Source organism: Ogataea polymorpha (genome assembly GCF_001664045.1).
Source record: "Ogataea polymorpha strain NCYC 495 leu1.1 chromosome Unknown OGAPOscaffold_6, whole genome shotgun sequence".
In the NCBI taxonomy this organism is placed as follows: Eukaryota; Fungi; Ascomycota; class Pichiomycetes; order Pichiales; family Pichiaceae; genus Ogataea; species Ogataea polymorpha.
In genome coordinates, this window is record NW_017264703.1 from 901,143 (window position 1) to 919,306 (window position 18,164).

Genomic DNA, 18,164 nt, shown 5'->3' on the forward strand with positions numbered 1-18,164 from the left:
GGCAAAAATAAATACAAATAAAAGAATTACGAGCCATAGTGTATACATCTGCGTAGCGGTGAAATGAATTTTTACCAATGAAAGGCAAGATCGTCCATAGACAGGCATGAAAAGCCATGTCGTGTAGCTGACTGGACGCCTACCGGCAAAGAGCATTCTGTCTGGACTTTGCCACCATGCGATCCATACCGTTCTCGAGTACTTACGTAATCAAACTCTGCTCTTTTTCATATCTCTTGAAAATTTTTAGCCCAACTGACGACTCACCTCCTACCATGAGCACATCCAACTGCAGATTTTACGAGAACAAATACCCAGAAGTGGACGAGGTTGTGATGGTCAACGTCCAGCAAATTGCTGAGATGGGTGCCTATGTCAAACTTCTGGAGTACGATAACATTGAAGGCATGGTTCTGTTGTCTGAGCTCTCGAGAAGACGTATCAGATCCATCCAGAAGCTTATAAGAGTCGGCAGGAATGAGGTTGCAGTGGTTTTAAGAGTGGACAAGGACAAGGGATACATCGACTTGTCCAAGAGAAGGGTTTCGTCAGAGGAGATTGTGAAGTGCGAGGAAAGATTCAACAAGTCCAAGGCAGTGCACTCTATTCTGAGAAGGTGTGCTGAAAAATACAACATCCCACTTGAACACCTGTACGAGACCATTGCATGGCCGTTGAGCAGAGAGTATGGACACGCATTCGATGCGTTTCGGATCTCGATCACCGATCCTTCTATTTTCAATAAAATAACTCCTCCTTCACAAGAAGTGCTGGAAGAGCTGAAGGAACACATTTCTAGAAGACTGACTCCGCAGGCGATCAAGTGCAGAGCCGACATCGAGGTGTCCTGTTTTTCATACGAGGGTATCAACGCCATTAAGGAGGCTTTGGCTGCCGCAGAGTCTCTCAGCACAGAACAGAACGCTATCAAGGTGAAGCTGGTGGCTGCTCCAAGGTACGTGGTCACCACGCAGTCGCTGGACAAACAAACAGGAATCAACAGTCTGAATGAGGCTATAGAGAAAGTTAATCAGGTCATCACCAAGTATGGTGGAGTGTGCGATGTCGCCATGGCTCCAAAGGCTGTGACGGCCACCGAGGACGCCGAGTTGCAAGCTCTTTTGGAGAGAAAGGAGATGGAGAACGCTATGGAGTCGGATGACTCCGACGAGGAGTACGACGAGTAGTCGTTGGTGGTGGATAATACATATATTGCAGAATTAAAGGGCTTTGTATAATTATGCCAAGTTGCTGTCAAACAGCAGAGACAGGAGATCCTGTGAGCTTTTAATATTTTTTCTGGGCGAGGAAATAAGGTCCACAAACAAATGGTAGCATGCGGCGCTGAAAAACCATTTGCAACCGTTCTGGTCGAGAAATGAAAGACAGTAATTGAAGAGCGACTTTTTGTAGTTGAGCACGGTGAGCCGGTCATGCGACGTGGTCTGTACCTGCTGTCTAGCTTCAATTTCCAAGTACAGAAGGACCATTACGTGCAGAACGGCGTGTATCGTCATGATCTGCTGTACCTGTTCTCCCTTACTCTGGTCAATGATGTTTCTAGAAAAACGCGAAAGATAGTGCATTTTGTTGTCTGACAACGGAGAGTCGGTGTGGAGCAGCTGCTGTCCTTCCACCTCGTCTTCCAGAATGCTGACAAAATCGACTTTGGAGCGCAGGTACATAATTCCGCAGAAGTCACCGCAGATGCGTAAAAATCGCGTATATGTGTCGCCAATCAGTCTGCGCGTGTCGTCGTCGACACCTCGGTTGCACAAGCTTAGAATATCTTTTTCGAGATTCAAGTCCAGCGAACGGTTGCCCGGCGGACGGTATCTGCATACAAGAATTCGCTCTAGCAGGTCGCATATTTGATACCACCGGCGGAAAATCTCAAAGTCCCTGCGGTTGCCGTCAAAATCCTCTAACTTCACCGTGTCGACTGCCAGGTCTAAGGTGTTGTAGAACATTGTAGCGCACGAGGTGATGGTTAGGGCTCTGTCCAGACAGAACGACGTCCAAAATAAGCGCGTAAGCAGCGACACTTTGTGCAATAGTCTGAAGAAAATAGATCCTGTGCTGTGGTCAAGAGAGTTTGTCTCCAGCTTGGATAGTTGGTTCCGTGCTGCGTTGTTGTGCAATGCCAAGTCTGTGATCAAAATACATGCCCGGGAAACGTACTCGCGAGCAACCTGCGGGCCCGTTGGCGATTCCTCCTGGTTACTCATCAGTAAAAACCCCTGGATCAGCGTAATTTTGTTGAGTTCGCACAATTTAAGCAGCTCGCACTTGCGGCGCAATTGTTCTGCTGTTTCTCTGATCTCGGCAGGTTTCAGGCATGTATCGTATCTAACACCACACATCATCATTGCGTTAAGCAGCAACGGCGGAGTCGTGTCCAAATGGTCGATAATATCTCTATCTACCACTGGATAGAGAGGATACAGGTTATCGAGGTACAGCGTGACGTACCTGCGCTGCGTCTCAATGGGGGGCTTCTTGAAAGCTCCTTTCATTTCCACGTATTCCAACAGTTCCTCATCAACGTTCAGTGGTCGCGTGTACTGGTCACGAGCCGGCAAAAACAGGTCTCGCCAGGGAAAATATAGATTAAAAAACTCACCGTCGGATAGAGTAAGAAACGAGTCGTTGCTGAAAAGAGGGGCAAGCGGATGTGCCGTGTTAATGAACTGGAACTTGTTTTCGGAGTTTTTAATCGCGTTCGCATATATGCGGTCGTTCCCAAACACGCTGGACGGGGAGCTGGAGGAACAGGCAGCTTTCCTGCGTTTCTTGTTAGCTGCGGATAGATCGCACTTCTCATTGGACTTGTAACACTGCTCGCAGGAGCCCAGCTCCTCGTTGAAAAAACACTTTTTATGTGCCTCGCGGCACTTTTTGCAGGCCTTTGCAGCCTTGGTGTTCTTGTTCAGCGAGAATGTTGTGATCTTGAACTCATTAGTCATAAAGGGGGGGGGGAGCCAAAAAAAATATATTTCAAACTTTTTATGTCAATTAAAAGAAGCTTATCAGGGCTACCGAATTCCAAAAGACAAAAACCTCAGGATTTACCGGACAAAAGCAAATGGCCTGCAGAGTTCAAGGAGCTTGATAATATTCATTTTAGACTGAACTCCTACTTCACATTTCTCTCCTCACGCAAGCATATTATCACAACGTTTGATTTGCTCAAACCGTCGGTGGAAAGCGCGATCGGACGACCTTTGCAGCTCATTGATGTTGCCCGAGTTGTCTACTTGATTCCTAAAGATGTGTTGTTTGAGTACGTAGATGAGAGCCAGTTTGTGCTGGAGGAAAAACATTTCAGTTGGAGAGACGGGTTTGCCCAGAAGGAATCTGACATCTACGACATAAAGACCGACGAGGAGAAGACGTCCAAACAGCTGTTGATTTTTGAGTTTATTGACGGAGATCTGCGCAAATCCAAAACGCGGTCCGCTTTCATGACGGAAATCAAGGTTCCCGTGTACACCCAGGAATCGATCAAAAAAATGATTATTAAACGTAACGAGAAATTCAAGCTTGCAGTTGGCCAATTTCTAAAAAGGTGCGCCGATAGCGGCATAGCTGACCCATGGGCTGAAATAACCAAACAAGCAGAACAGATCATCCCCACACCCAAGGCGTTTGTGGACCCGATCGAGGAGATGGTCAAAAACTCCAGCGAGGACACAAACACAGAGCACCGCATCTCGATTCCGCAGCTGATCGAGAAACTAAAACAGACTGAGTTCTATGAAGACCAGATTGTCGAAAATGGTCTGCTAGAGGTGCCTCCGCGCGGCGCCACGTACGGCGAACTGACCTTCGAGCTGTCGCCTGTCGTGCGCGAGGCACTAGCTGCCACCAAAAAAATCGAGAAATTCTATTCGCACCAGGCGGAAGCACTCAACCATATTCACGAGAACCACCATGTTATCATCTCCACCTCCACATCGTCTGGTAAGTCGCTGGTTTATCAGCTCCCTGTTATCACCGCTTTAGAGCAGGATCCGAGCGTCACTGCTATGTACATATTTCCTACCAAGGCACTAGCCCAAGACCAGAGAAGATCCTTGAAAGACCTTTTAAACGTGATCCCATTCTTGCGGGATATGGTGGTTGAGACCTATGATGGAGACACCGAAAAACGAGCCCGAGAACATGTAAGGTCGTCTGCGTCTGTGATCTTCACAAACCCCGATATGCTGCATCACAGCATTCTTCCTTCACACCAGCTATGGCGAAGATTTTTGGTCAATCTCAAGTACGTGGTGGTGGACGAACTGCACATGTACAAGGGTCTCTTCGGATGCCATTTTGCGCTAGTGATGCGGCGTCTGCGGAGAGTGTGCGCCATGCTTGGTAATTATAACCTCGTTTTCATTTCGTGTTCGGCCACCCTCAAGCAACCCGTGAGACACATGCAAGACATTTTTGGACTTCCAGGCGACGAAATCGTCAATATCGACCAGGACGGGTCTCCGCATGGAGGAAAACACATTGTGGCCTGGAACCCGCCCTACATCGACGCGCGCGACCCAATGGCTGGACGCAAGCCATTTATCTCGGAAACTGCCAAAATCCTGATAGAAATGGTGAAGTCTGGGTTCCGGACCATTGTGTTCTGTGTCGTCCGCAAGGTAGTGGAGCTGCTCATGAAAGAAATCAGGTACCAGCTGACGGCTAGTGGCAACGCAGAGCTCATTGGCCGGATCATGAGTTACAGAGGTGGCTACTCGCCAGCAGATCGGCGGAAAATTGAGGACCAGATGTTCCGCGGAAACCTGAAGGCAATCATCTCAACGAACGCCTTGGAGCTGGGGATCGATATTGGCTCGCTGGACGCTGTCGTGATGTGCGGGTTCCCAATCTCAATAGCGAATTTTCACCAGCAGAGCGGCCGTGCGGGACGGCGAAACAACGACTCGCTTACTCTCCTAGTGGGCGGCGGTGACCCAGTGAGCCAGTACTACATGCGACATCCTGAGGAGTTTGTCAACTCGAATTATCCCGATCTTGCTCTGGATTTCGAGAATGTTGTGGTTTTAGAAGGACATCTCCAATGTGCCGCGTTTGAAAGACCGCTGGACGACTCCACCATCGACAAGCGGTACTTTGGAAACCCTGCTCTGGTCAAGCAGGTGTGCGAGGCCCGCCTGGAGTACGACACAGAGTCCGGCATGTATCACTGCAACTCGCGGTTCATGCCGTGGCCTTCGTCGCACGTGTCTATCCGTGCTATTGAAGAGGACATGTACGCTGTCGTGGACATCACCAATGGTCGCAACGTGGTGATCGAAGAGGTGGAGGCTTCCCGAACTAGCTTCACGCTTTACGACGGAGGCATTTTTATTCACCAGGGCTTATCCTATCTGGTGCGCGAATTTAACCCGGATGAAAAATACGCAAAGGTCGAAAGAGTGAATGTGGACTGGTCCACGGCCCAGAGAGACTTCACCAACGTCGACCCATACGAGGTTGAGCGTATTCGTTCCATCAACCACAGCGACGTGCCAATCTACTTTGGCAAGATACTCTCGACAACTGTGGTTTTTGGCTTTTTCAAAATGGATAGAGAAAAACGGATTCTTGATGCAGTCGAGGTCAATAACCCGCCCGTCTTGATCCGCTCAAAAGGCATCTGGATTGACATTCCGAAAAAAGCGCTTGAATTGATCCGCTCCAAAGATTTGAACTCGGCAGGAGGAATCCACGCAGCACAGCATGCTCTTATGAGCATTCTGCCGCTATATATTCTTTCCGGACTCGACGAGATCCAGACTGAGTGCAAAGCCCCAGAAAAGGAATTTGCAAAGCGCGAAACCAAACGAAAACGTCCTGCTCGGCTGATTTTCTACGACAACAAGGGCGGCCAGTATGGATCTGGACTGAGCACAAAGGCATTCGACAACATTGATTCAATACTGGAAAAGTCTCTCGAGAAACTTTTGGAGTGCGACTGCGACTGGGGCTGTCCGAACTGCTGTGCGGCCACGTTCTGTAAGGAGAACTCGCTCGTGCTGTCGAAATACGCCGCAATCATAATTCTATCGCTTATCATGGGACGCTCGCTCGACATGGACACAATACCCACGGGACCGGAACCAAATATGCCGCAGACTGACATCGAGACGATTGTCCCTGCAGATCTGGGCTCCGTCAAGTTCTCGAAGGATCTGGAGATCATTGACGTGCGCAAGGCCGAAAAACCGTTGGCGATGATTCCAAAGGAGGAAGACGAGGGCATGAATCCTGAGCCGCCGACCAACGTCATTCAGGAGCTGCAGGATGAATTTAGTGACGACGACATAGCCAGGGAATTGTAGTATATCGAAGTATCTATTTGTACACAGACGTAGCGGAAGTGTCTTTTGAGACAGGACTCGAAAAGGAGGCAGGCGAGTCACGTGACTCGGTCCTTGTGAGCGCAGGCGAGGCAGGAAGCCTTTTGGGCTTGCTGAGACGGAACACCTGCTGAACGGGGCGTAAATAGATAGAGGCCAGCGATCCAATGTTGAGCTCCAGCTCCTCCAGTATTTCTGGTGGCAGCTTGTCGCTGGAAACCTCGATGATCGGCAGCACGGGCTTGACGATGTCCTTAATGTCTTTATGGGAGGAGAGAAGACGCCAGTAAAAGAACGCGCGTTCGCGCAAATCTGGCTCGTTCGCCTCCTCAGTCGTTCTGCGTAGAACGTCCAGTACGAGGGTCTCGGTCTGTTTGGATGGTAAACACAGATACGTCTTCACCAACGCAGTGAGGGTGGTAAGTTGCACCTGTGTTGGCTCGTTATCAAAATTGGCGTAGAGTTTCTGGAGAATGTCTACCGAGCCGCAAATGGAGTTGCAGTACTCGCCTAAAATCCATATAAAGGACCCGCGGGAGTCGGAGTCGGTAAGCAGATCCACGTTCTGCACCAGCAGATCTATCAAATTGAGGTATTTTCCAGGATATTTGCGAAGAACGTCTTTTAAAATGATGGCCACTTCCTGCACAATATGGGGCAGCGAGCTGGCAAGAAGCCCGGAAAGCACCTCGATCGAGCGGTCCGCCACGGACGAGATTTTGATGGCCAGGTTTCCAATGGCACGAATGCTCTTGCGCACCATCTGGTCGTCTATTTCCAAAGCGTACTCCTCAAGCTCGCGCAGAACGAGTGAGATATTACTCTCGTTGGCGAGCAAGAAAATCAGCTCCAGTTTCGTGTCCTTGATGTACACCGGGTCGTCAAACTGGCAGAAAAACATCGAAACCTGCAGTTCAAGCATCTCGGCCTTATCCAGCAGTAGCAAGATAACATTCCGCATGGTCAGAAATTGGATCTCGGCAGGCTTGGACATGAGATTCGATATGCATCCAGAAACCCGCTTCGAGATTGCCGGAAGAACATCTACAAAATTTCGCACGTAGTTGCTCAGATAGACAATCACCTTGAGGGCGTTGAGCACGACACTCGAGTTGCCGTGCTGTAGCAGCGGAATGCACTTCTCTGCCAGAGAGATTGCGTCAGCCTCCGTCTGCGGCACAAACGCTATCACGGAGTTCAAAAGACTGACCTGACTCCACTCGTCGCACCCAGCAAGCAGCTCCACGATCCGGATACAGTTGTTGCGGTCGATCGAAAGCTGTAACCCGTCGTAGTTTTCCACCAGATCACGCAGACAGTCCACTGCCGCTGCAACTACGAAAACCGTAGGATCGTGAAGAAGCCGATTTAGACCCTTCAGAAACTGTTGGCGGACCTCTTCCGGAGCACGGCCATAGATCCGAGAAACAGCGTAGACTCCTGTTTTGCGCACATGCGGGTCCTTGTCCTCCATTGCCTTGCATACCAGCACGCTTGCCTTGGCTAGAAACTCTGGGATTTGGATTGTTGCGAGTGTGCGTATACTCAAGGAGCGGAGCACAGCTGATTCGCTCTGGAAGTCTTTTTCCAGCAACGGCAGCAAATTGACGCAATCGTGTGGTCTTTGGGGATAGTAGGTGCTGAAAAATAGGTATCCCAGACGCTTGGCTTCGGTATCGTTTGCCAGGTCGAGCGTTATCGCTAAGACCTCGTTGGAAAGTCCAACCATTTCGTTGTTGCCCAAAGTCATGTTTGCCACGATCTTCTTGAGAGCGGTCTTGCGGAACACGGCCGAACGCGATTTTTTCTCATTCGCACGCAGCTCGTTCACAATCTCCGCGGCCCGCACACGCGTGTACAAATTGGAGGACGCCATACGTAAAAATATTCCTTCCAGGTTCAAAATATATTAGCTATAAAAAAAGCTTAGGGCTGTGCAACAATCTTCGAGTTAGGCCGGCACCGTGGGGGGAGCCACGCGATCGTACGAGTCCAGGTTCGGACTCTCGACGGCAGTACTATAGTTGTTCTGGGGAGAGTCAGGCTGGTTCACAAGGGGGCTTGTCAAGCTTGGGGGAGGGATCAATTCCAGAGAGTCGGACTTGGAGTCCGCCAAATCCACAAAGTCTTCGATAGGATCTTCATAGTTCTCGTCAAAGTTCTTGTACTCCTCCAGTTTCGCCTTGCTGTATACCATTCCGTCCTTGAATGTTTCAATCAGCGAGCCAGAGCCTTGCCATCCCGTAGCCATTTTGTGGAACACCATCTCCTTGAACACTTGCATCCAGTCCCACCCACTCCATTCTTCGGCCAGCGAATTGGCAATGTTGAGGGAAACCAGCTGGTATGCGAGCTCATTGTCCAGGTACTGGGTGTGTGGCAGCTGAGGCAGCCCAAAGAGCAACGAGTCTCGGTTATCACGGCTGGAAATAAATTTGTTAGGCCTTCCATAGAGTCTGAACGAGTTCATGAGCGGAATTAGTAGCCTAATCATAATTTCTGTAGGCTTGACTCCGGAGTGCGACTCTGGAATCATGTACACAAAGTCCGCCTCTTTGAGATCAATTTTTTTCTTAGAGTCCATTGAGAGCGTGGAGCTCAGTCTCTTGTGGAGACCAGTTTTCTGGAGGGAGCCGGAACGCGAGTGATTAGGGGATTTCTGCATGTCTCTATTCCTTGCCGAGATCAGTGACGAGTTCGACAGCTTCCTGACAACTCCAGAACCGGACCTGCTCCGCGAATGGCTATGTGCGGAAGTGTCCACCTCTCCGGACACCACTTTCTCCAGCAGTTGCTGGTTGATGTATATCTGGCCGTTCAAGCGGATCAGCGAGTTATTGTCGATAAATTCGGGATTTTCCGGGTACACTGCCACGCACGAACGAGCACTTTTGATCGAAGCTAACAGATGTTTTTTATTCTTGGACGTCGAGGTGTATATTTTCACATTACCCGGTTTCTTGGAACCCACGTTGGGAGTTACCACCACATAACACCTTATCCACTTGTCGTTTAAAAATGGAAACCTTAAGACACACCATTCTTCTCTTAGGTTGTTGTTGGAAGGGGCAAGTAGAGTACGGATATCTGAAAAATGGATTGCTTTGCTCGAAAAAAGAGCACCCGTGAAGCTTTCTTGGAGCTGTCTGTTTTCGAATTGCGCCAGCAGGAGCGCAGCGTAAAAGTAGTCAAGGTCGTTCTTGGAGTCAAATCTTAGCAGGTAGGCCTTGGATTCTGTAAGAACAATTTTTATTTCATGAGTGTCTCCCTCGCTAAAGTACATGTACTGAGCGTCTAATAGGTTGATGTAAACGGGCTTGAAGCCGCCATTGTCGTCGTTTCGGAGCTCTTGTGATGTTAGAGAATCGACTTCCCAAATAGCCAGCTCTGTTCCGCTCAACTTGGCACTGACATAGGCCCACGACACTTTTGAAGCGGTGGTGGAAATTTGATCGTCCTCGACAGGAACCCGGACATTCATCTCGCAATACGAGCGCGCCTGCTGTGCATGGAGAAGAGTGACCACAGGCACTAATTCTTCTGGCAGCTTGGCTATGTTTTCTGAGGGATCGGTGACTGTATTTCCCATCGAAAGCGAACGGGGTGTGGGATTGTTTCCTTGTCTCAAAAAGGTGGTGGGCAGCGAGGAAAGTCTTTTGGCGTCTGGGGTCATGCTTCTGCGCGGGTTCCTCGAATTCCGAAGCGAATCCGAGTACGTTCTCGTCTCTGACAAAGACACAGACTGAGGCACCTTCAGTTCCGACCCTGCAGCCTGGGAAGCCAAGGGAGATCTTGTTTCCGGCAGACTTTGAGAGCTAGCGGCCTTCTTGCGTCTGAACAGCTTTTTCAATGATGACATAGGACGTTGCCAACAAGACTATAATGGTTACAAGGTTTTTTTTTTTGACACAGACTTTTATCTAAATTTTACCTTGTTTTATATCTCCCCCTATTAATATAGAATTTGGAATCCGACGTGAAAAAAGTGGCGGAGTGCTATTTTTTTGCTTGGCCAGATGATACACTCTGTTTTAATATGTAAGTAGATTTGTTTCAATTGCGATATAATTAGCTAACCTCAGTCAATACCAAGGGTATCCCACGTCTTATAAAATTTTACACCCCGGTAGACGTGGAAACGCAGCAATTATTACTCCAGCAAGTTTACGAACTCGTTGTGGCAAGAACAGACGCGCAATGTTCGTTTTTGACTCCACCGCCGCTTTTGGAAGACCACTCAGATATTAAGGTCATCTACAGACACTACGCAACGCTCTACTTTGTCTTTGTTGTTGATCAGCAGGAGAGCGAGCTGGGTATTCTAGACCTGATCCAGGTGTTTGTGCAAGTTCTCAACACATGTTTCCATAATGTGAGCGAATTGGACCTGGTGTTCGGATGGCAGGTGCTGGAGGCAGCGCTGGAGGAAATTGTCCAGGGAGGAATGGTGATAGACACAAGCATCCGCAAGATTTTTGCTGCCATCGACGAAGCTAATAAACAGGACATTTCCAGCACGCAGAAAACATGGTGGGGGTAGCCAGCCCCTCGCCCCCACGCAATCACAACCGCTTATCACACTTAATGATCAGTTTCGATGAACATCTATATACAGTTGCAAGTTATTCTCTCTTCCAGAACTTCCAACCCCTGCTTTTGCTCTCATCGGCCTGCACAAGCTTGGCCTCTGCTTTCAGACGCTCCAGCTCCTCGCGCTGTTTTTTCTCCGCCTGCTCTTTCTCAAATCTCTCTCTCTTCACCAATAAACTTTCTCTCGATGGCGTAAAATCGCGGTCCCACGGCGACACAATCGGGCCTGTCTTCCACACCGGCTCGTTCGACGCTGCCGTCTGTTTCACGATCTCCATCAGCATCTCCTGTTCTTTCCTCCGCAATTCTTTGTTGCGTTCATAGTCTGCTCTTAGCTCGGGCGATAGCTTAGCGATCAACTGTTCCTCGGTGGGAGTCGTGAATTTGTACAGCAGCACGCCGCTCCCAATAATTCCACCGCCGGTAATCAGGGACCGCTTCCAGAGGATCCAACTTTGAGACATTACAATCAGGAGCGAATTAATTGGAAACTAATTTTTCGTGGATATTATATAATCGTACTCTATCTGTGGCCAAACTCTTCCTCGTCGCTTTGAATAATAAATTGGTCTTCTTGTTCTTGGACCGGCGCCATCTCGATGTCACGGCCGTCCTGTACCGTATCATACTGTCCTCCATAGCCCAGCTTGTTGAATACCGACTCCAGCATGCTCTTAGGCTTGTGATCTGCCTCGCCGGCCTCCTGGTCCATTACTGTGTCGCTCTCGTCAAACCAATGCACCTGCTTCTTCTTCTTCTTGGAAGAGAGTGACAAAAATGCAGACTTACGCGATTTGGCGAACGATTTGTAGAAGCTGTAGAGCAGATATGCTAGCACTGCCAGAATCGCCACCTCTGCCACGTAAAAAGTGAGACTATGACGGTGTTTGGGAGGTTTCTCCTCCTCTTCCTCCTCGTTCTGGTCGGCGTCCTGCTTCTCCTCCACAAACTTGTAGTTGCCACTGCTGTCATAAACGGGTGTCACAATGTCTGTCGAACGTTTTTCAACAGAATTTGTGAGTATATCGAAGAGTCCCCTGCTCACCTCCGGCAGGTCGTAAGGCACCATATGCGACGAGTTGAACACCTTGATATACGTGAGGTTTGACTGGGTCTCGACCTCGCCCACTTCCTTGCCGTCGTAGATCCAGCCAGACTTTCTGCTGTTTGTGAAACCGAATTGTCCTGGTGTAATTTGCAATTTTTCAATCACCATTTCTATGGATTTGTGGTTACAGATAACGTCCTTGTCGCCAGCAAAAAGGGTGATTTTCATTTTCTCCAGTAGTTTTGGCAACAGGTCGAACGACTTGGCAGAGTGCTCTGGCTGGAAAAAGAATTCGACTTTTCCGTCACACTCGTGCCATCTCCTTGCCGATTTCAGGTTCAGGGCTTTTTGCACAGCATCAAGATTCAGAAATTTAGTCACGGTGGGCAGGCCTTCTGGCCAGTTAGATCCGCACGCTGGGAAGTAATCACGTTTGCGGTAGTCGTACATGTTGACACATTGTTCTTTCGCGGGCTTGGTTTCGTCTCTGCTGGCAGTCAAAATACTCTGGAATATTTTGACGCACTCCACTTTCTCAAAATCGTGATTGGAAGGGTCGTCGATGGCCTGCTGGCATTTCTCGTGTTGCTTTAGCACTTGCGCCATCGACGGATTTTGGCGATCCAAGAAACCTGCCTCCAGGCTGAATGGAACATACGACAGAGACTGAATATCCGGGTCAATCCAGCCGTTGCCTATCAACAAACCCTCTAGAGTGATATTCAGCGAGTTGTTCTCAATAATTTCCTTTGCAAAATATGGGATGTACTGGCCAGCATATGACTCGCCCGCCAGATACAGTTTTTTCGTGCGGTCCTCCGGGAAGAGCTCGTAGTATGTTTTCAGAAACTGCAAGAAATGTTGCGCTGCTTGCTTCAGTTCTGTGTCGTAAGAGTCTGTGTACGAAAACCCGGTGCCGGCCGGCTGATCCACAAACACGATATCGGCCACCTGTGTCCAGGATCCCGGGTTGAGCTCCACCTCCAACTTGTCTGAGACCCGCAGGGGGCCTGTTTCCATCATCGCTCCATCCATCGACGAACAGCCAGGGCCACCATTCAGCCAGACGATCAGCTCATTGCGGTGGAGCGTGCTGTGAGTTCCGTTGTTTTCGGGGTTCTGGAATCGCCAGAAGAACAGGTCGGTGTTGTGTTCCTCATCTATTTCAAGGTGTCCGGCATGCATCACTGGCCTCGCCACCGCAGGAATATTCAAGAGTCCAGGCAAATCCTTGACTATGTAGTCCTCCTGGGAGGCCGCCACACATTGCAGAGCCAACGTGCACGCTAGTAAAAAATACCGACTCATGGTTAGCTCTGTGCTGTCTAAGCCTGGGATAAATAAAGAATTTAAATTTAAAAGAGCAGGAGCAGTCGATCTAATAATATTTTTTAAACACACCCGCGTCGATAAGTGTTGTTTCCCATGTTTGGTGTGCTTGTTCCAAAAACCCGGATTTCTGCCGATGTGCTGGGCTCCGTGGAACAGCTGCGCCAGTGCGACACGCTGGAAATTGCGTATTTCGACGAGGACATCCAGGTCGTGGTGTACACTCCGTCGTCTGTGACACAGGTAGAGGTCGACCTGATATACAACTTGCAAAACACAGCGAGACAGGTGCTCGATTCCAAAGTCGTCATAGGGTCGGATGCCGTGTGGATACTGGAAACGACTGTGGTGCCCGACAAGCTCTCGAATCAATTGCAGATCAAAGCCTCGTTTCGACAACAGTCGAGAAAGATCGAAAATTCAGAGTCCCAGGATACAGTCACTATAGGCGACACTGTGCTGACGAAGCGTGTGGACCTTTACGAGCTCGTAACGACCGCCACGTCGCTGCGGATCAGCCCTGTATTCCAAATGCGGTTCAAGACCATCAAGACGGAAAAAACCATGGCCTCTTTGGAAGTGGCTCTTTCTGGACAGGTCAGGGCGTCAGAAGTGCCCGTGAGAATCGAGTCGGTCGATATGGACATCAGAAACTGTCTGTGTGCCGGTTACTCGGTGGTCAAGTATCCGTTGGTGTTGCAGAACCATTCTATTCTGTCCCTCACGTACAGACTAACAAACAACGACATCAAATGGGTCAAGCCGGCTTTTGTCACCATCCATTGCACGGTCAACGGCAATAGAAAAGTCGTGACACGCTGGACCACAAATGTGGATTTTATGGCGGCCCCCGTCGTGCCGCCAATCGCGTCGCCTAATCTTGGGGTGTTTAAATCCAGGTCGACTAACTCTGGTTTGAATCTGTCTAAGAAAAATAAACTACGATCCAACTCGTCGGTGACTCTGAACCACTCCAAGAAGAACCTCAGCATTTCAGTTTCGGGCCAGACCAAAGTCAAGCTCGGAGAGGTGTTCAAATGGAAGCTACAATTTATCAACAAGTCGAACGACTCGTTATCGCTCATACTGTACATTCAATCATCGATCAACAAACAATACGAAAAATCGGTGCCACCGATCCCGATCCAGAACGCCAATAAGGCGGACCCCGTCCCACTTTACGGCCTCAACCAGCTGGTGCGGGCTTTCCAGCACGAGTTCAGCAAAGTGGGGCTCATTTCTCTCACCAACAACCTGAAATTCACCTTGGACCCAGGAAACTTGTTCGAGACCGAGCTCGAGCTCATAGGCATCGAAAAGGGCCTGGTCAACCTCCACGACGTCAAAGTGCTGGAAATCAAAAGCGGCGAGATCTTTGAGTGCGGCCGACTGCTTGATGTCCTGGTCGTCTAGGACTCGAGAGCGTGCTCCAACTCATACTCGTCCTGAAAGAAAAAACCAAAATACTTGAACCCTGCTTCGTGATCAAGATTGAGGAAGTTTATCAAAGCGATCACTTTGCGCAGCACGACACCAGATCTTTTGTCGCTTGCGAGCTCCGGAAGGCTTTTCAGCCACAAATATAGCACATTCATGAGTCCACACGATCCCTCGTTTTGCACCATTCCTATAGAATTCAGCTTAGTCAGCAGGTCGAAGTCGATCTGCCGCAGCGTCATATCTTTCAACAAGGATATCTCGAACTCGTTCAACGAGGCCAGGTCCACAACAGACTGCATTCCTGTTAATAGATTATCTGTTGTGCCTTTCAAAATAAAGTCAAACGACTGCACTATGTTCTGATATTGCATTTCTTCGAGCTCATGTACAGGTTGGAACAGGATTGATTTTGAGGACACGGAGAACGCAAGAAACTTGACGAACTCGAAGTTGGCAAACGTCATTGTGAGTGTTTTGTCGAATTTCTCGATTTTGGAGGTGCTGATCTGGAATTGGAGCTGTTTAGATTTTTTTGCCGGCAAAATGCCGTCGTCGTTCAGCAGCTTGATCACCGGTTTTCTAAATAACCGTTTGCGAATATCCAGATGGTACTGCAGCGGCTCCTCTGTGAGGTTGCTCACAGTGACTTCCAACACCTCTTTTATGCCAGCCACAACGTCGATATCGATCAGCGACGGCGAAACGTCCACGATCTCCATCTGGTTGAGGATTCTGTCCAGCTGAGTTCCGATCTCGGAACGCACTGCTTTCAGAGCGCCGAAATCGACCATTCTCGCATCCAGCGCAAACTCTGCCACCACTGGCAGATGGTCAGACCCGCTCACCTCGCAAACGTCGTACGTCAGCTGCTCGAGTCCGTCATCCGCGCTATACAGAATTCTATCCGTATATGATGGCACACGGGTCTCCTCGTATTCAAGCGTCTCCGTCACTTTGAACGTGGGGCGAAACCGGATCTCACCCTCAGAAAATCCGCTGAATATGTTAGCTTTGTTTTTCTGTGAGCGGAGCTGGTCGCTCTCTAGCAATTTTTCATAGTCTCCTTTATAGATATACTCATTGACATTTCTGTTCTCCAGACGGTAATTGAGGTCGCCGCTGGCGAAAACTACCTTGCGGCACTCTTTCTTGAATATCCTGGAAACTGTCGAGCTGTCGATTTTCTCAAGCTCTGTCTGACTCAGTTCCGGCTCGCAGACCCGTTCATCCTGTACAGCCGATGCTGAGCCCGCAAGTGCTGCATTTCGAATCGTTCCTAAACTATCCTGGACTTTCTTCAAACATTGGTTTCTTATCTCCACCGATAGTTCCTCCTCGCCGTGCGTCAGATGCATGTTGAAAACCTGAACACGCACTCCCGCAAGCTTCTCGTCTATTTGGCCAATGGAAAATTGCGTCTCAATACAGCCCTTGTTGTACCAGTTCAGATAGCCGAGTCCGACGGTTCGAGAGCTGCAATCAGATATCTGGCCCTCTATTTCGGCCCTAACTATCAGCACGCTTGTCAGTCCGAGCAGCCCGTACCGGTGCACCGCCTTGAACTGGCCAGGAGGCAGAGCCGCTAGCAGTCGATCACACCACTGGTCAATTACCTTGGGAGAGGCAGCAAACGAAGTCAATGGGATCGTCTCCTGAAATCCCACTATGTAGATATCGGCATATCCTTGGTTGGAAGAAAGTAGCTGGCGTATATGGTCTAGAGGACAGTCTTCCATGCACCCCAAGTTCCACGTAATCAGCTTCACATATAGCTTGCGCCACGCAGTCACCGTGTCCAGACGCTCACTCACATAGTCAGACTGTAACAATGACTGGTACTTGAGCTTGCTGGACGGATTTAGCAACCTGAACACCTGAACTTGACTAGGCTCGCTCATGAAAGTTTAGTACACAGCCTGGAAAAAATTATTTATGTACACAGCCTTGGCTACTAGTCGTTGGTTACAGAGTGCGCCTCTTGGGCGTCGTTGAACTCCTCGTCCGACGTGGTGGTGTAGGTATCGAGGATGTCATCGGTGGCGGACGATATGGCAACCTGCTGGAGCTTCATATCAATTTCGAGCTCTTGCTTCGAGGCCGGTTCGGGAACAGACTCAGGCATCTTGTCCTTACCGTTTTCCAACTGCACAGTCTTGTCGCTGGCTGTGTCGGTATTTAGAACATTCTGGGGGGTCTGATCTGACTGAGAGGGCGCTTCTGCATTATTGTCTGTTTCTTGGACAGGGTGCCGACCCAGCCAGCTATTTTTCCAGCCGTACACCAATCCACTTTCGTCAGACTCGTCCCAAATTCCCAACTTCGAGTAGAACAAGCGGCCCCGCAGCTCTGCAAGCTCACACCAAACGCGTAACACCTCCTCTTCGTCCTGAGTCTGCGATATAGTCTTGATGCGAGAAAGCAGGTCGACGGTGCGTCTCAGCTTGGTAGCGCACGAGATGCAGATTAAATATTCCACCTCTCTGACTCTCATAACGTACAGTCTAGCATAGTTGATACCCATGCGTGCCTCTCCACATAAGGAACACTTGGCCTCCATTGCCACCGGTCTATCGGTCTCGTACTTAAACATCCTCAGGTTCAGGCTTTTCACCGACAATGGCGGCGAGGATGGCGCAGACTGTGCCTGTGCGGCCTTCCAGAGCTCTGTTGAGGCGCTTAATGGCTCTATGACAACTTTTGACTCAAACAGACTGTTGATGAACCATTTCTTCTGGAAGAACTTGATCGACGGAGACAGATCTAGACGTAGCACCGGCTCGATCTCCTCACTCACCAGGTGGCGGTAAAAGGAGGTTTCTCTAATATTTTGTAAGTTTTGTAGTGACTCTTTGAACTGGTTAAACAAAAGTATGTCAAAACGCAGCTGGTTGAATGTCGGAGAGTATATGGGCTGACCATTGTACTTTATGAGTTTGGGGAGCGTGAACTGAGAGTCCGACAACAATTCCGAATTTACTCTCGAAGGTGGTGTCTGCAACGACTCCTGGTGCTCCAGATCTGCTATGAGACGTTTGAGGTTCCTGAGCTCGTTGTTAAGCAATTCTATTGTCGTATCACGATCCTTAAGTGTCTCGACCAGTTTCTCGTTCCTCAGCTTGAAATCGTTTGCCACGATATTTGCCTCCTTCACCTTCTCGTTGGCCTGGTCAAACAGCGTGGCACTAAGATCCTCCATCTCATAGCTCAAGCGCTCGACCTCTTTATCGCTATCCTCCTTTTGTTTTCGGCTCTCCACCAGTTGGCGCTTCAAATCCTGGATTTTTTGGTGCGTGTTCAGAAGACTCACCTCCAGCTTCGAATTTTTCTCCGTCTGCTCCAGCAGCTGGAGCGAAAGCTGCTCAATAATCTCTTCATTGCTCGATGCCATAAAGAATATTATTTCGGTGTCT

General features: G+C 49.3%; 10 protein-coding genes across 10 annotated transcripts; 4 read left to right on the forward strand and 6 right to left on the reverse strand.

The window, feature by feature from the left end:
• Positions 1-269: 269 nt before the first annotated feature.
• On the forward strand, positions 270-2,739 carry OGAPODRAFT_17285 (uncharacterized protein). The gene has a single exon (XM_018355017.1). It carries the CDS (start codon positions 276-278, stop codon positions 1,185-1,187), a length of 912 nt encoding a protein of 303 aa, XP_018209534.1. The 5' UTR covers positions 270-275; the 3' UTR covers positions 1,188-2,739.
• OGAPODRAFT_25361 (uncharacterized protein) lies at positions 2,403-6,329 on the forward strand (the record flags this gene model as incomplete). The annotated part of the gene is made up of 4 exons (XM_018355307.1): positions 2,403-2,405; positions 2,764-2,795; positions 3,083-6,194; positions 6,234-6,329. 4 exons carry the CDS (start codon positions 2,403-2,405, stop codon positions 6,327-6,329), a joined length of 3,243 nt encoding a protein of 1,080 aa, XP_018209535.1.
• Positions 6,330-6,406: 77 nt separating this feature from the next.
• Positions 6,407-8,223, reverse strand: OGAPODRAFT_95592 (uncharacterized protein; the record flags this gene model as incomplete). Its single annotated transcript, XM_018357771.1, has 2 exons — positions 6,407-6,421; positions 6,475-8,223. 2 exons carry the CDS (start codon positions 8,221-8,223, stop codon positions 6,407-6,409), a joined length of 1,764 nt encoding a protein of 587 aa, XP_018209536.1.
• Positions 8,224-8,298: 75 nt separating this feature from the next.
• Positions 8,299-10,206, reverse strand: OGAPODRAFT_14541 (uncharacterized protein; the record flags this gene model as incomplete). The annotated part of the gene is made up of 1 exon (XM_018353423.1): positions 8,299-10,206. One exon carries the CDS (start codon positions 10,204-10,206, stop codon positions 8,299-8,301), a length of 1,908 nt encoding a protein of 635 aa, XP_018209537.1.
• Positions 10,207-10,363: 157 nt separating this feature from the next.
• On the forward strand, positions 10,364-11,471 carry OGAPODRAFT_102778 (uncharacterized protein; the record flags this gene model as incomplete). Its single annotated transcript, XM_018353136.1, has 2 exons — positions 10,364-10,385; positions 10,430-11,471. 2 exons carry the CDS (start codon positions 10,364-10,366, stop codon positions 10,885-10,887), a joined length of 480 nt encoding a protein of 159 aa, XP_018209538.1. The 3' UTR covers positions 10,888-11,471.
• On the reverse strand, positions 10,381-11,471 carry OGAPODRAFT_17286 (uncharacterized protein). The gene has a single exon (XM_018355018.1). The coding sequence runs from the start codon at positions 11,399-11,401 to the stop codon at positions 10,970-10,972; it is 432 nt and encodes a 143-aa protein (XP_018209539.1). The 5' UTR covers positions 11,402-11,471; the 3' UTR covers positions 10,381-10,969.
• OGAPODRAFT_83538 (uncharacterized protein) lies at positions 11,440-13,293 on the reverse strand (the record flags this gene model as incomplete). The annotated part of the gene is made up of 1 exon (XM_018356708.1): positions 11,440-13,293. One exon carries the CDS (start codon positions 13,291-13,293, stop codon positions 11,461-11,463), a length of 1,833 nt encoding a protein of 610 aa, XP_018209540.1. The 3' UTR covers positions 11,440-11,460.
• A 107-nt stretch (positions 13,294-13,400) lies between these two features.
• On the forward strand, positions 13,401-16,544 carry OGAPODRAFT_17287 (uncharacterized protein). The gene has a single exon (XM_018355019.1). The coding sequence runs from the start codon at positions 13,879-13,881 to the stop codon at positions 14,725-14,727; it is 849 nt and encodes a 282-aa protein (XP_018209541.1). The 5' UTR covers positions 13,401-13,878; the 3' UTR covers positions 14,728-16,544.
• OGAPODRAFT_10087 (uncharacterized protein) lies at positions 14,724-16,652 on the reverse strand (the record flags this gene model as incomplete). Its single annotated transcript, XM_018353004.1, has 1 exon — positions 14,724-16,652. One exon carries the CDS (start codon positions 16,650-16,652, stop codon positions 14,724-14,726), a length of 1,929 nt encoding a protein of 642 aa, XP_018209542.1.
• An 18-nt stretch (positions 16,653-16,670) lies between these two features.
• Positions 16,671-18,121, reverse strand: OGAPODRAFT_17288 (uncharacterized protein). The gene has a single exon (XM_018355020.1). The coding sequence runs from the start codon at positions 17,948-17,950 to the stop codon at positions 16,706-16,708; it is 1,245 nt and encodes a 414-aa protein (XP_018209543.1). The 5' UTR covers positions 17,951-18,121; the 3' UTR covers positions 16,671-16,705.
• Between the last annotated feature and the right edge of the window lie 43 nt (positions 18,122-18,164).